The sequence below is a fragment of the Leucopleurus acutus genome, assembly GCF_964270905.1.
Source record: "Leucopleurus acutus genome assembly, chromosome: 9".
Taxonomy (NCBI): Eukaryota; Metazoa; Chordata; class Mammalia; order Artiodactyla; family Delphinidae; genus Leucopleurus; species Leucopleurus acutus.
The window spans coordinates 105,363,711-105,377,810 of NC_139144.1; the positions used below are offsets into that span (position 1 = coordinate 105,363,711).

Sequence of the window (14,100 nt, forward strand, 5' to 3'; positions counted from 1 at the left end):
ACAGCTGAGCACCCTGGGGTACCACCGAGTGGGTTAGACCCAGGGCTCTGGAAACCGTGAAGAGGAGGCAGGTCCTGGCTCCTTTTGCTTCTCCCTGCCCCCCGTTGGTGTCCCTGTCCTTGGATATCGGTCCCGGGTGGCGTTCATGGCCCCCACAAGTTAGCGGAGGATGCTTTTGGAGATGTTAACAGATGGTGGTTTAAGATTTGACCCACCCCAGGGGTTTTGATTTAAGAGGAAACTCTGGAGGACAGACCAGTTCTGAGATGCTCAGCAATGAACCATTTTGCCACAAGGGCTGCTGGTCTCACCCGTCACCGAGGTCCCCCCCGGGGCTGCTGTGGTCCAGGTGTGCGAGGGGAGGGTGGCTACTCACCTCACTGCCCAGGTCCCCTTTCTGAGTCTTTGCTGCTGGGGCCTCGATGTCAGGTTCGCTTGGGGACCTCACACCGCAGTGACCCCAGCTTTCCCTCCTTAGAAACCCGTAACTGGGCAACGACTCCCCTGAGGGCTTGTGTGGCCTGGCACACTCCCTCCAGCCCACACTGGTGATGACCTATGTTCCAGACACCCTGGGATCAAGCCACGAACACAGGGATCCACGCCACTGCTGTTCCCATCCCGGAAACTCCCCGTCCCACAGGGATGTCTAAGTCAAAGGCAAACACAACACAAAGCAAAGCCTGACTGTGGGACAAGGCTCTTACATGGGGTTTTCCTTTTCGTACGCTCGGCCAAACCAGGCGAGCTCCAGCTGCCCTTCCTGACCTTCCGGTATCTGTGCCCAGGCGTCGTGGAAGGGGCAGGCAACTCTGCGCTATCTGGACTCAGCTGTCAACTCTAGGGAAGGACACAGTGCCATGGATCTTGCCGGCGTGTGTCTGTTCTTGTCCAATGACTGGGCCAGGGGGCCAGGGAAGTCTTCTATGAAACACCTTTCAACTGGATACAGACCTACCTCGCCTTCTCTCTACAGGGAACTGCACTGGCTTCGCAGGGGCGAAGGCAAGACAGACCAGCGGCTCGGGAAGGACTTCCTTGCTGAGAGCGCTTGTCAGGGCTGGGTGGGGTGAGGGCTACGCTCCCCCGGGCCGGTGAGTGTCTGTGGCCAGAGGCCCTTTGGTGGAGGCAGAGGCTTAAGGCAGGGAGGGGAGAGACAAGTACTAACAGAGGCCACGTCACACACAGGGCCAGCAGAAGACCCCCGGGCATGAGCTGGCTGCAGTTTCTGGAAGGCCCAGGTATCCCCACCTGCAAGCTATTAGCTCATCAAGCCCAGAGTCCCCCAGCGCGTTTGTCCTCCACCAGCGGCTCGGTCCGCCCAGGGTCAGCGCCAAGCTCAAGGACATCAGGCCGGGTGAGCAGGACGGCCGTCTCTGCCCCGGCTTTCTCCTTGAGCTCAGGACTCGGCGGGGAGCCCTTGCGTTCCTGTAAGGTCACCCCATGGGCTTCTTTCTTTCTTTGCTTCTTTTAAGCAACAGACACCCTTGAGGTCCTGGTTGATTTTCACAGAGAAACAGAGGATTCTTTGAGTTAAAAGATGGAACATAATAAGTTTTCTGAATTTTAAGGAAAATAAAGGCCAAGATTTCCATAGCTAGCGATCCAGGAGAAAAAAAAAAAACACACACACACACACACAGGGCAAACAGAAAAGAAGCCATTCTCTGGTGCCCACAGGCCACCTTCCTCCCCCAAGGCCCTGCGCTTGGCAGAGGGAAAAACAAGGCACCTCGCGTGTGGCCCCTTCGTGGCCCCGCCCCGGTGGGACCTGCCGGCAGCGCTGGCAGCTCCGGCCACCTGGGCAGGTTGGCGACAAGCTCCCGGACCTGTGGCCGCGCCGCGCCGCGCCGGGGTCCCTCCCCCCGCCGGCACCCCCTTCCCGCCGGGGCCCCCTGCCCAGCCCCCTCCCCTCCCCGCGGCCACGGTCCGAGCATGCGCCGTGCGCCACGGGAGGCGGGTGGGAGCGGCGCGCATCACTCGGGTCCCCTTCCTGCACCGCGCCGCCACTTGCCGGTTGCTAAGCAGTTGTCGTTGTTTCTGTGGCGATTGCAGAGGCTGTTGCTAACAGGAGAAGCCCCGCTAAGCCGCAGCATCTCCCCTTTCGGAGCCGCTCTCTGCTCTTTGCATTTAAAAAGAAAACTAGGCTGCTCAGCTCACTGGTCCTCCCCCACCCTGCCCCAGTAGCCGTGTGGTTTGGGAAGCATGGACTAAATCCCGGTCCTCCCGCCCAGTGGACTCCGGTGGCCCCAAACTCCCGGGCAGATCGCACCTGCCCCTGTGCCTGTGTGCACCCTGAACAGGAAATCATGACTACAGCCAAGGAGCCAAATGCTTCGGGGAAATCCATGCAACAGCAGGAGCAGGTAATGCTGCTTTCCGGAGTGTGCCCGCGTCTCGGTGTGCGTGTGCGTGTGAGGGAGTCGGGGGGGATTGTGCCTCTTGAATGATTTTGTATTTGCACCACTGTAGCCCCCTGAGCCACGGAGCTGGCCCCTGAGATAAAGTGCCGAGCGTGTGCGCTGGGGGCTGCCTCTCTCCTCTCCCCCGCTTCTGTTTTTGAGCGATCCCTGGTCCATCAATAATGCATGCGCCCAGGGGACATCTGGAGAGGTAAACTTGATGTGTAGGGACCTGAGGACAAAGGCCACTCTCAGAGTTGCCAAATTTAGCATGTCAGTTGTGAAGGTTGCCAACTATAATACTTTGTAATCTGGGGGTGGGGAGGGGGTGATGGAGGAAGTGGCCAGTGCCAACCCCCCTCCCCCCAGATAATTCAGCTTATTCTGACTCTCCAGCAGGACTTTGCTTTGGCTCTAACACAAGTCAAAAGAAGACATATGAGCTCTGTTTAAAGGACTCTTCCTGGATACCTGTGTCTCTTTTTCCTGCTTTTCCCCCAGTATCTCTGAAGGTACTAACAGATCTCTGCTGTTCATCCTGGCATTTAGAGAATTCAGACTCTCCCAGCCAGAAAAGCCAGCGGAGGCACAGTTAGGATCAAGAGGGGCCCCAGCTGAGAAGTAGCAGGTCTTAAAGGGCTGGCACAGGTGTTCAGGACTGCATTGGTGTCCCCATCTAGCAGCGGACCACCACGGCTCACCCTGCCCTGAAGAGGCCCAGCATCTGCAGAGGCTCAGGAAGTAAAGGGGAACCAGCAATCTGTTATATTGTAATTCCCTTCTCAAAAGATCTTGAAGGTTCTTATCTTTTAATCACTGCTTAGTTCTCCTCTGGCAGATCGTTAAAACAGATCCTGGGAGACACCAGTAGATTATCAAAGCAGCTCGCTCAGGCTTGGTAAACCAACAGCGTGAGCTGATTTTCCCTGTTTATTTTAGGGGTGTTAGCTTTCACTTGCTAGGATTGGGGCAAAGAAAGGGGATCCGTCTAAAGTTCAGGAAGGCAAAGAGCCTCTTTGGGGACACTGCGACCAGCCCGTCATCAACTCTTCAGAGACCTTGTGAAGACAACTTCGGATCTGTATTGACTGCAAGCTGCATACTTGTAGTCATTTCCTCAAATCCCATTTTTCCATTAAAAATGAGACCATCTTATTAGTTGCATCATCATCCTCATCATCTAAAGAACTTAAGTACAGTTTGATTTCTTCCGGGAAGGAGATTTTGTAAATATGGAAATCTAGGAATCCTTGTATGCAGTGGGCGAGTTTGTATGAGGGTTAATGCTCGGTGTAGCATGAACGCAGAGGTTCGCAAGAGGCAAGCCAGGCCCTTCTCTTCCAGGATATTTGTTCAATAAAGAAATAGGTCCACCCTGAATTAACATCCTGTGACTGACTGGGCTTCCTTTTATTACAGATCTCCTCCTCACTAGCTATAAAATAAACATGCCCTGGGCTTACAGGCTCCAGCAAGGGCTTAGGTAGCATCTCGGACCATGGGACAATAATTATGGAGAGACGACTTTGTTGTTCATAGGTCTAAACCCAAGGGCGGGCACTCAGAAGCCCAGGCTATGTTATGTAGAAGAAGGTCCATGGCTTCTGTTCAGTTTTGCTCTCATCTTGCCTGATACCCTCACATGCCAGCATACGGGAAACAGTTAACTAGCGTGTGGGTTTTGGAGGAGGTGCAAGCTCTTGTTTGATTTTATACCTTTTGATCATGGTTAATCCCTTATACTTGAACGTGCTGGAATCATGGAAGACTTCAGCTGGCATCCTGAGAACCAGAGGTGGCTGTGGATTCGGGTAGCAGGTAGGGCGTCCAGGAGAAGCAGTCCCCTCCCAGGCACTTGGGAGGGCCCTTTCCTCTCTTCTCAGAGTGACATCATCTTGACCCTGAGGAATGCACAGAGCAGCCCACAGTCCAATAAAGAGAAGGTCGACAGCAGGGCTAGAGGAGGAGAAGCAAACTGGGCTGGAGGGCAGAGGTCTCACATCGAACATAAATATACCTTTAGGGGACATTGGCTAAAATTGTAACTGCTCTAAACACAAAGAGGGAAATGGAATATTTAGTTCATGAAGACTATCTTCTTCCATTGTCAGTTTTCAAAAGATATTTAAACTATTTATGTGCTCAGGCTACAAAGCTCTTAATGAATCTTTTAATTCTTCGTATCAGTTTTTTCCTCGTTATTAATGCAGGGGATGGCCCCTTACCCAGGCTGGGAGGAATCTGCTCCCAGTTTTTGTAGGAGAAAGAGATAGATGCTGGTTTGTGGCTTGGTTTGGTTGTTAGGTTGGGGATCATTTGCTTGTACTAACCAGCTTCGTGGCTGCCTTCAAATCACCAAGCCTCATGTCTTGGTTGAAACCCTTAGCGTTACCGAGGACTTGGATTTAATGTAGCATGATACGTATTTCCAACAGTCTTAAGAATTTTGGTGGTGTTGCCGTAGACGACCACTTAGTTCTTAGCAGGCTAACACAGGCACGGTACAGTTTCTTATCCGCCTTGGTAGTTGGGAACCAAGGCACGTGGGTGGCAGCTGGAAATAACTTTTGTATGCCGAGGATTACTGCAGATTAATGAAAAAAGTCTAGGAAATGACATAAAACCAATTGATTTTACCTATTAATTAGAGATTGCCAAGTTTTTCCAACTTGTTTTCTAAAAATGTACTGAGAATAGATGAATATGTGGAAAGAGTTGGGTTTTTTTAAGCGTACTGTATGAACATGTTGGAATAAAGTGGAGAATAGACTTCTAGAAGACTGCTTCTCCTTCTCTTTGGAGATGCTAAAAATTATTTTTAAATGAAGTATGAAAGCCCAGAGAGGTTTGGAAACAATATATTTTTTAAGCTGAAGGAATTAAATCCGTCCTTTGGCTCTGAAGCCAATCAGATGTTCCAGAGGCTTGTCGGTGAGAACAGAATCCGCCCTGGCCGGCACCCCGCTGCACCATGTGCCCAGAGGTCAGCCTCGGAGGTGAAGTAGAAAAAGCTGAGGCCAATTCGGTTTAAATTTAGTGTGTTCTTGCAAACAAACTAGATCCTTCCTTAGAGAACCAAATTAAGGGATTTTTCCCCCTTAAAAATAAGTAAAAGCACATGTATTTTAAACTGTACTGTACTCATTTCAAACGACTTAAAATTGAAAAGTGGTCGTCAGCGATGCTGTTAAGAGGCAGAGGAGAGAGAAGGCTTCATTCTCCATGTTTCCAGTCAGCCATGACACATTGTTTCTCACATATTGAGCAGGGATGAGTGGCAGATTCTGTATCTGTGTGTATGTGGATACACACACACACACACACACACACACACACACACACACACACACACACACACAGAGGCAGGCCTCACGCATCACAGAGTTGGAAAAGTGCATCACATGATCTGTCCTACCCTCTTTCGCTCAGGAGTCTCACAGATAAATGAGAATATGCCTTTTCTTTAAAGGTCTTCAAGAAAGTCTCTTTTCATATAGAAATATTCTGTGTTCTGTGGGCTAACTTGTATCTTTTGCTGTATGTTAAGTTCAGTCACCTCTGTAACTTCCCTCAATCTGAAAACCAGTGGGTCTGATAGTCCTATTAGATGTAACGATTATTTTTTGTTGCTTTTCAGTTTTCTCTGATCTGCATGCACAAGTCCTAATATATAGCCCCAATGTGTCTCTTCTCCTATTAAATGATGGGCCTCAGGACCTAGTGTTGACTGATATGTTAAATTATTTATCTGATAGTTATTAATCTGATAATTAACTTCATAATGATAATGCCATTACAGAAGAGTTTTCTGATGTGAAGAGAATTTTACAAACAGCTCTAAAGTGAACATTAAAATGCATGGAGCTGAGACTTCTGAAAGAGGGTAGGCCTTCCCAAGGGTACATAAGTGATGACTTCTGACATTCCTTGTCCAGTACTCTTTGCACGAGATCCTGTTGCTTCTTTCAGTAGTAAAATTAGATACGGAAACAGAGGATCTGGCTTTGACAGTCATGAGAGTTAAATTTTTTATGTAACTATGGTAAGGGAATCTTACCAAAAGAAGGAAAAGGGGAAGAGGGGAAGAGGAGGAGGAAAGGGGGAAGGGGAGGGTGAGGAAGAGGAAGAAGAAGAAGAACCAGAGAAACAAGATTCAGTATGAGGAAGTGCAAACATGACGTATAGAGAGGTGGTCCTTTTATGACTCAAAAAGTGGCAGTGGCTGCAGTCATTGTACTAGTGTAAATCAAATTCTGTTCTGCCCATGAACTGACTTAGCTAAGACTCTCTGGATGAAAAGGGAACTTGAAGGAACTGGACAAAGAATAGGGATGCCAGGTTCTTAAGATTGTCTCAAAATACCTCTAGGACTTGTGAACTTCCAGAGCAGGGAGAAAGAGAGAAGCACTTTGGCTGCAAAATGGGTTGATGTGTGAAGGATTTGGGGGGAGAACTCAGAAGCCCTGGGTATCCTAGCAAGAGCAGGTTCAGAATGAAAGCTTAGTGCCTGGGTTTGCCAGTGTGGCTTCTGGAGCTGAGGGACCAGGGCAAAAGCAGTGTGACATCTCTGAGGAGAGGAAAGGCGGGCTGGTGTGGTGCTTTTCTCAGAGGAGGGATGTTTAGTCTCATCACCAGAGAGAAGAATATAGCAATGAGGCAGACACTATCCTGAAGCCATAATCTGTGTGCTCTGGTGTCTACAGGTAGTTCCCAGTATTCTAGGATGCAAGTTACATGCTATATTAAAAGAAGCTCAAAAAGATATTGCTGCAATTTATGTCAAAGAGTGTTCTTGCCTGTGTTTCTCTCTGAGCTTTATAATATCTGGTCTTACATTTAGGTCTTTAATACACTTTGAGTTTATTTTTGTAAATAGTGTTAGAGAATGTTCTAATTTCATTCTTTTACATGTAGCTGTCCAGTTTTTCCAGCACCACTTATTGAAGAGACTGTCTTTTCTCCAATGTATAATCTGGCCTCCTTTGTGGTAGATTAATCGACCACAGGTGCGTAGGTTAATTTCTGGGCTTTCTATCCTGTTCCATTGATCTATATTTCTGTTTTCGTGCCAGTACCATACTGTTTGGATTACTGTAGGTTTGTAGTGTAGTCTTGAAGTCAGGGAGCCTGATTCCACCAGCTCCGTTTTTCTTTCTCAATATTGCTTTGGCTATTCGGGGTCTTTTGTGTTTGCATACAAATATAAGTTTTTTTTTTTCTAGTTCTGTGAAAAATGCCATTGGTAACTTGATAGGGATTGCACTGAATCTGTAGATCGCCATGGGTTGTATAGTTATCTTAACAATATTGATTCTTCCAATCCGAGAACGTGATACATCTCTCCATCTGTTTGTGTCATCTTCCATTTCTTTCATCAGCATCTTATAGTTTTTGGGGTACAGGTCTTTTGCCTCCTTAGGTAGGTTTATTCCTAAGGTATTTTATTCTCTTTGATGCGATGGTAAATGGGAGCGTTCCCTTAATTTCTTTTTCTGATCTTTCATTGTCAGCGTACAGAAATGCAACAGATCTCTGTGCGTTAATTTTGTAGCCTGCAACCTTACCAGATTCATGGATGAGCTCTAGGAGTGTTCTGGTCACTTAAGGGACTAAACGAAAGCCCCAGCAACCCCAGAAGGGCTGTATCCACAGCTCAGATTCAAAACAAATGGAAAGCAGCTGACTTTTCTTTCTGAAAAAATGCTTCCTCTCTGCATGGAGCACATTTCATTGTGTTGTACTGACATTCCACTGAACTTGGTCCTGCCCTTCATCTTCCGTCCTGGAGTTGCCACGGAAAGCTTCGGCAGGACCTTACAGTGCTCCACAGAGAAAACCTGGGGGACTTAGAGGGTTGGAGAATGCTTTCCATTGACCTTCAGCAAAACAGCTTCAGCTCTGGCATGCCTGTGAAAAATGCCAAGACGCTAACCTCTTGCAGGAAAGAACAGTCACCACGTTTCCGGCTCGTTGGGAATTGTGGCTTCGTTATCTTTTAGGCAAATGAGCCGTGCCTGTGTTCGGCATTAACTGATTCGGTTTTGGTTTTGCAGTAGCCATCTTTCACCCTCTCTCACTGAGAAAGAGAAGACAGAATGAGTCTGATGATCGAGTCCTGAAAATTGAGGACAAGAATATAATTGGGGGAAGAAGCAAATCTCTAGAAGCTTTTAAAGATCAAGGGTGGTTTGAAGCCCTTGCTTTGAAAATATCAGACAGGGCTTCCCTGGTGGCGCAGTGGTTGAGAGTCCGCCTGCCGATGCAGGGGACACGGGTTCGTGCCCCGGTCCGGGAGGATCCCACATGCCGCGGAGCGGCTGGGCCCGTGAGCCATGGCCGCTGAGCCTGTGCGTCCGGAGCCTGTGCTCCGCAACGGGAGAGGCCACAACAGTGAGAGGCCCGTGTACCGCAAAAAATAATAATAATATTAAAATTAAAATATCAGACAAGTGGAAGGTGTATATTCTTGTTTCAGGCATCGTTTGGAAACCCGGAATGTCCTAAAATGTTTTTATTTCGAATTTGGGTTTGGAAACCTTGTGGCCTTAAAAGCATGGGAGGAGATAACCGTGGGACTGGGTGGAATTTCAGCCTAACTCCCGTTTATTGTAATTCTTCATGAGACTGACATTCCCAGGTCCTTCCTGACCTGGTACCCTGTGTTTCTCAAAGTGGGGAAATAAATGAAAGAGAGGAGGGGGTGAGGGGGTGGAAAAGATTTTTAAAAATAGCCCAGGGAAAGTGATTAAGTCCACGAAGTTTCTTCTCTGTCCTCCTCCCCCATCTGCCATTTACTTTTCAGACCTCTTTACTGTCGTGCCCCCGATAGGCTCTTTAATCACCTCTGGTACCTACAGAGTACCAATATAGTCGACTATTTTTATCAAACCTGCACATGTGCTGTATTCCACCTGGCCTCGCTAAATGCCTGAGACAGATGCAATCACCGAAAAACGTATAAAGTTGGTAATTTTAACAATAGCAGTGTGTATATTTAAAATAGATAACCAACAGAGACCTGCTGTATAGCACAGGGAACTCTGCTCTTTATTCTGTAATAACCTAAATGGGAAAAGCATTTGAAAAAGAATAGATACATGTATATGTATGACTGAATCACTTTGCTATACACCCGAAACGAACACAACATTGTGAATCGACTACACTCCAAATAAAAGAAAAATTTAAAAAATTTAATAATAGCTGTTGGTGGTGAAACTGAATTGAATTATTAATGGTTGAAATTTCTGGCACAAAGTTATGGCAGAGTTGATGCAAGAAAAAATATGGTGTTTAGTCACAACCATTCATGGAAACTTAAGGACAGGTCACCGTGAGGACCGTCTCGGCACCCCTTAGACCACTGTCGGGTTGTGTGCATCTTATCAGTGCTGTGAATTCTGCATTTATATTGGAGTAGGTCCTGCATCATCAGACAAGGACCAGATAGCAGATACTGCTGCTGTGTTCAGCTTCCAATTCCAGGAGGATTTTATGGTAATAGAATTGAAATTTGCAGCAATCGCTTCTTGGGGAGAATGGCCGTAAGCACAGACATTGAGTCAGTGCCATTGGCCCGCATCCATAGTGGTGCCTGTCTGTTTTTACCGGCGGTGGCTGGAATCTGGAATGCAGCCCTCCACCAGCAACTTTACAAAACACATCAGTGATAGAATAAAGTCTTGATAATAGAATTTTCTGTGACAGTGTATATATTATTCCCTTACTAGTATCTGATCAATTTTTACAGAGATTTATCTTCTCCTGCTAGATCTCAGGAAAAACTGTTTTCCCCCTCGGAAACTGCACGAGACGCTGAGCGTCTTCTCAAGCTGTTAAGTCGTTAGTTTGGAACACATGCTTTTCAAAAATGTGTGTGTGCGCCCATGTGGAGGTGGAGATGAGGGACCCAAAGGCACCAGCGTGGTCTGGGGCAGGGGAGCTCTTTCAAAACACTTTCAGGGGTCAAAATCTGTCTGCTGACACGCTCACGTGATTCCTCTTGAAGATAATGGGCATCCGTGTCCTTGGAAGGATAGAGTCCACCCTTTAAGTAAGTTTACCCAGTGCAAGATGGTCATCAACCCAAAGAATCGGAAGTGTATCCCCATTTTTTTTCTCTTAGAAATATACAACAGAGATGTCCTTGAATGGTGGTGATGTGTGTGTTAAAATTAATGAAAGAATTTTACTTCTCTATTTTAAAGGGGAGATTTGTATTTTTCTTGTTAGAGTATTTGAGGTTGTGACAGCGTTCATGCAGGGATTCTAAAATTATGACACTGACTATGTCTCTTAAATTGGATCCCTGGATGGGAGAGGCAAGTAAACGTCTTTTTAAATTTTAATACCCCATCCACTTATTAGACAACTGTTGGATCAGAGGAAGATTTGTATTTTTTTATTTTTTTAAATTGAAGTGTAGTTCATTTACAATGTTGTGTTAATTTCTGCTGTACGGCAAAGTGGTTCAGTTATACATATGTATACATTCTTTTTTAATATTCTTTTCCATTGTGGTTTATCATAGGATACTGAATATAGTTCCCTGTGCTATACAGTAGGACCTTGTTGTTTCTCCGTTCTGTATATAGTAGCTTATATCTGATAACCCCAATCTCCCACTCCGTCCCTCTCCCACCCCCCTCCCTCTTGGCAGCCACAAGTCTGTTTTCTACGTCTGTGAGCCTGCTTCTTAGGTAAGTTCGTTTGCATCGTATTTGAGATTCCACATATAAGTGATAACCTAGGGTATTTGTCTTTCTCTGCCTGACTTCACTTAGTATGATAGCCTCTGCAGTCGGAGCACAGGCAGAGTAGGAGGAAAGGGCACCTGGATGCAGCAGCTGGAGGTCAGGAGAGCAGAGGGATTCTTGGCTGTACCATCAGAGCCTGAGGGTCGGCTGAGCAGTCCGCCTGGGGAGGTGGAATGTTCTGTGGGGCATGGAGGTGGTTTGGGGAGACAGGACACGCTTACGTGAGGTGATTTTAAAGCCACAGTGGTCTGGAAAGGACGGGAAGCAGTGAAGGGTTAGTCAGGTTCCGGAACGAAGGGAAGAAACCTGAACTTAACACGACAGAACCCTGCTTAAAAAACCGGATTTGGGGGGAATATATGAAACTGGAAGGGTGACTTGGACATAAAATTATACTTGGTTGGTGAGGGGGGGTCATGTCATCTAGGCATGTCTTGATAGACTGGAAAGGGCACTGCAAGATTCTGGTTTTCAGAGAGCTAAAGGGGTGTGTGATGTCCCAATAAAATTCAAGTTCACTTAGAAGCAACAAGGTGTTTTAAGGCCTTATGGTACACACACACACACACACACACACACACACACACGTGTGTGTGTGTATAGATGGAGAGATAGGTAGATGTCATATTCCTTAAAGTAGACTGAGACATTTTTAGGACTCAGGACAATTAGAATTTTGCGCTCTGATTTTGAAAAGCAAAATAAACCCTCCATTCCTCCAGTACCAAGTCATGTGGTGCCCAGTCAGAGAAGGAGATTAACCAGTGAGAGAACTTCAGCAGGTAAAAACTATTGTGCCTTCCAAAGTCATAAAGCCTTAATGCCTCAAAGCTCCCTTAATGCATTTCGTGAATTTTATCTGCTCGTTACAAGGACGGGATGGGGGGACGGGGGGTGGCCCCTTCACTGTGACCTTGCCAATAGCCCTGTTTGCCAGGAGCTGGGAGAGCATGTGTGCCTTGGCCTGGAACTCTCTGACTTCTGATCGCAGCTCTTCCCCCTCCTAGCTGAGGGACCTTGGGCAAATCTGGTCTGATTCCTCATCTGGAGATAATGCCCATCACACCCTTGCTGTGAGGAAAACATTTGTTAAGCACAGAATACTGTTCTTAAAACTGAGATTTCAACATGCTGTTGAATGAGTACTTACTTTGTTGGCATAACAATGATATTTGAATGGATCTTCTGATTTTCAGCGTTTTTTTTTTTTGTTTGTTTGTTTTGTTTGTTTTGTTTTTGCGGTACGTGGGCCTCTTACTGTTGTGGCCTCTCCCCTTGCGGAGCACAGGCTCCGGACGCGCAGGCTCAGCGGCCATGGCTCACGGGCCCAGCCGCTCCGCGGCATGTGGGATCTGCCCGGACCGGGGCACGAACCCGTGTCCCCTGCATCGGCAGGCGGACTCTCAACCACTGCGCCACCAGGGAAGCCCTGATTTTCAGCATTTGGTGAGGGCTTGTGTGTCTATTCCAAGAGGGATTGTTCTGTGCAATCATAGAATTTTGACTTTTAAGGCATTTTATAGACCATCTTGCCCAGTGATTTTTGGACTTTTGTTTTAGTAACAGAAACCTATTCCCCAAAGAAAATAAGCCAAATCCAACATGTAAAAGGTGAAAGCACTGCCCTAGTGACCCTGGGACATGTCGTCAGAGCTCCGGAGGAACCTGGAGTACAGCTTACCAACCAGATACCTAATTCAGCAGTAGGATTTTACACAGGGGGAAATAAGGCTCAGAGAGGTTAAGTAAATTACCGAAATCACACAGCCAGCAAGTTGCAGATTCAGAACACAAATCCTTATTTTTTGCTCCAAATCAAGCAATTCCGGGTGAGACATGGTAAAAAAATATATATATATAATAAAAATTAACACAAAAACTGATATTGGCTGGAAACTGCAAAGGAAATAAAAGAATTTAGTATTGTAGATGCATTAAAAGATCCTTGTCTGCAGATCAGTTGAGAAAAGGTATGTACTTAGGGCAGCAGGGGGTTTACTGCCATTCTTTGTCTTCATGTCCTGTGAGAGACAGAGTTGTTTCTTCTTTTTATTGCACAGTCCCTGGAGGCATTAGGTTTTTCATGGCAACTTTTCATTTTTAATTAGTTATTTAATGAGTTGCTTTTGAAACTAGGGAAAAAATGAGGATATAACAAATGTTTTCCTCCCCAACTTTTAAAAGTAAGCAACAATTAATAAATTCTGCTTGCTTTGAAAGTAGGCAGTAGGTAATTTTCAATCTCACCTTACACTTGAATAGCTTTGAAGGTAGTAGTTATACAACAGGTGTGGGGAGACAAAAGTCAAAGAAAGAGAATTCCCAGCAAAGCACCTGGGCACACCAGGTACTCGGCACAGCAGGAGTTCTGATGTTGAAACATCTGGAAATTTTATCAGTTCACAAGCTTGAACTGAACCAACAGTGCGTTGATCACGACCCTTGGATTACAGATCCCCTTTGAGGGTCTGATGAAAGCCATAGATCTGCTCACCAGAAAAAGTACTATAATCTCTTGATTACCTGAGGCTTGCAGAAGCCCTCATGTCTGTCTGTAGACTCCAAGTTGAGTATCTCTGTTCCCTTAATGTGGTTTGTGTCCTGAATTTGTCAGCTGTGTGATTTTGGTGATTTACATAACCTCTCTGAGCTGTATTTCCTCCTAGCATCTTCTTAAGATATACGGATAGAAATGTGCTCACTGCCCAAACCTTGTGCAGATATTGACTAGGTGGCTGTCACATCTGGGTGCAGTGCTGGGCACAGTGGAGACCCTCACTGCACATAGGAGGGAGTGGGGCTAGGCCGAGGAGTCAGGAAGAAGTGGCTATGACACCCTGAAAGTGGTCGATGAAGGACCTGTGAGCCATGTGGGTGAAGAAAGTTTAAAGAAAGGCAATTGTATAGCTGAAGACCTAAAGTATGTCTTTAATTCATATTTG

At 46.5% G+C, this 14,100-nt stretch overlaps 1 protein-coding gene across 5 annotated transcripts in view; it reads left to right on the forward strand.

The window, feature by feature from the left end:
* Nucleotides 1–14,100, forward strand: part of DPP6 (dipeptidyl peptidase like 6) — a gene marked incomplete at both ends in the record, with an annotated part of 1,037,088 nt that overhangs the window by 477,020 nt on the left and 545,968 nt on the right. For 2 of the 5 annotated variants that reach the window (XM_082846709.1, XM_082846711.1), the window contains one exon: nucleotides 2,310–2,366. The exons of the other annotated variants lie outside the window; for them this stretch is intronic. In XM_082846709.1, the coding sequence (XP_082702835.1) occupies nucleotides 2,310–2,366 (57 nt within the window). Of the gene's footprint in view, nucleotides 1–2,309; nucleotides 2,367–14,100 lie in introns of those variants that run through there. 5 annotated transcript variants of the gene reach the window in all.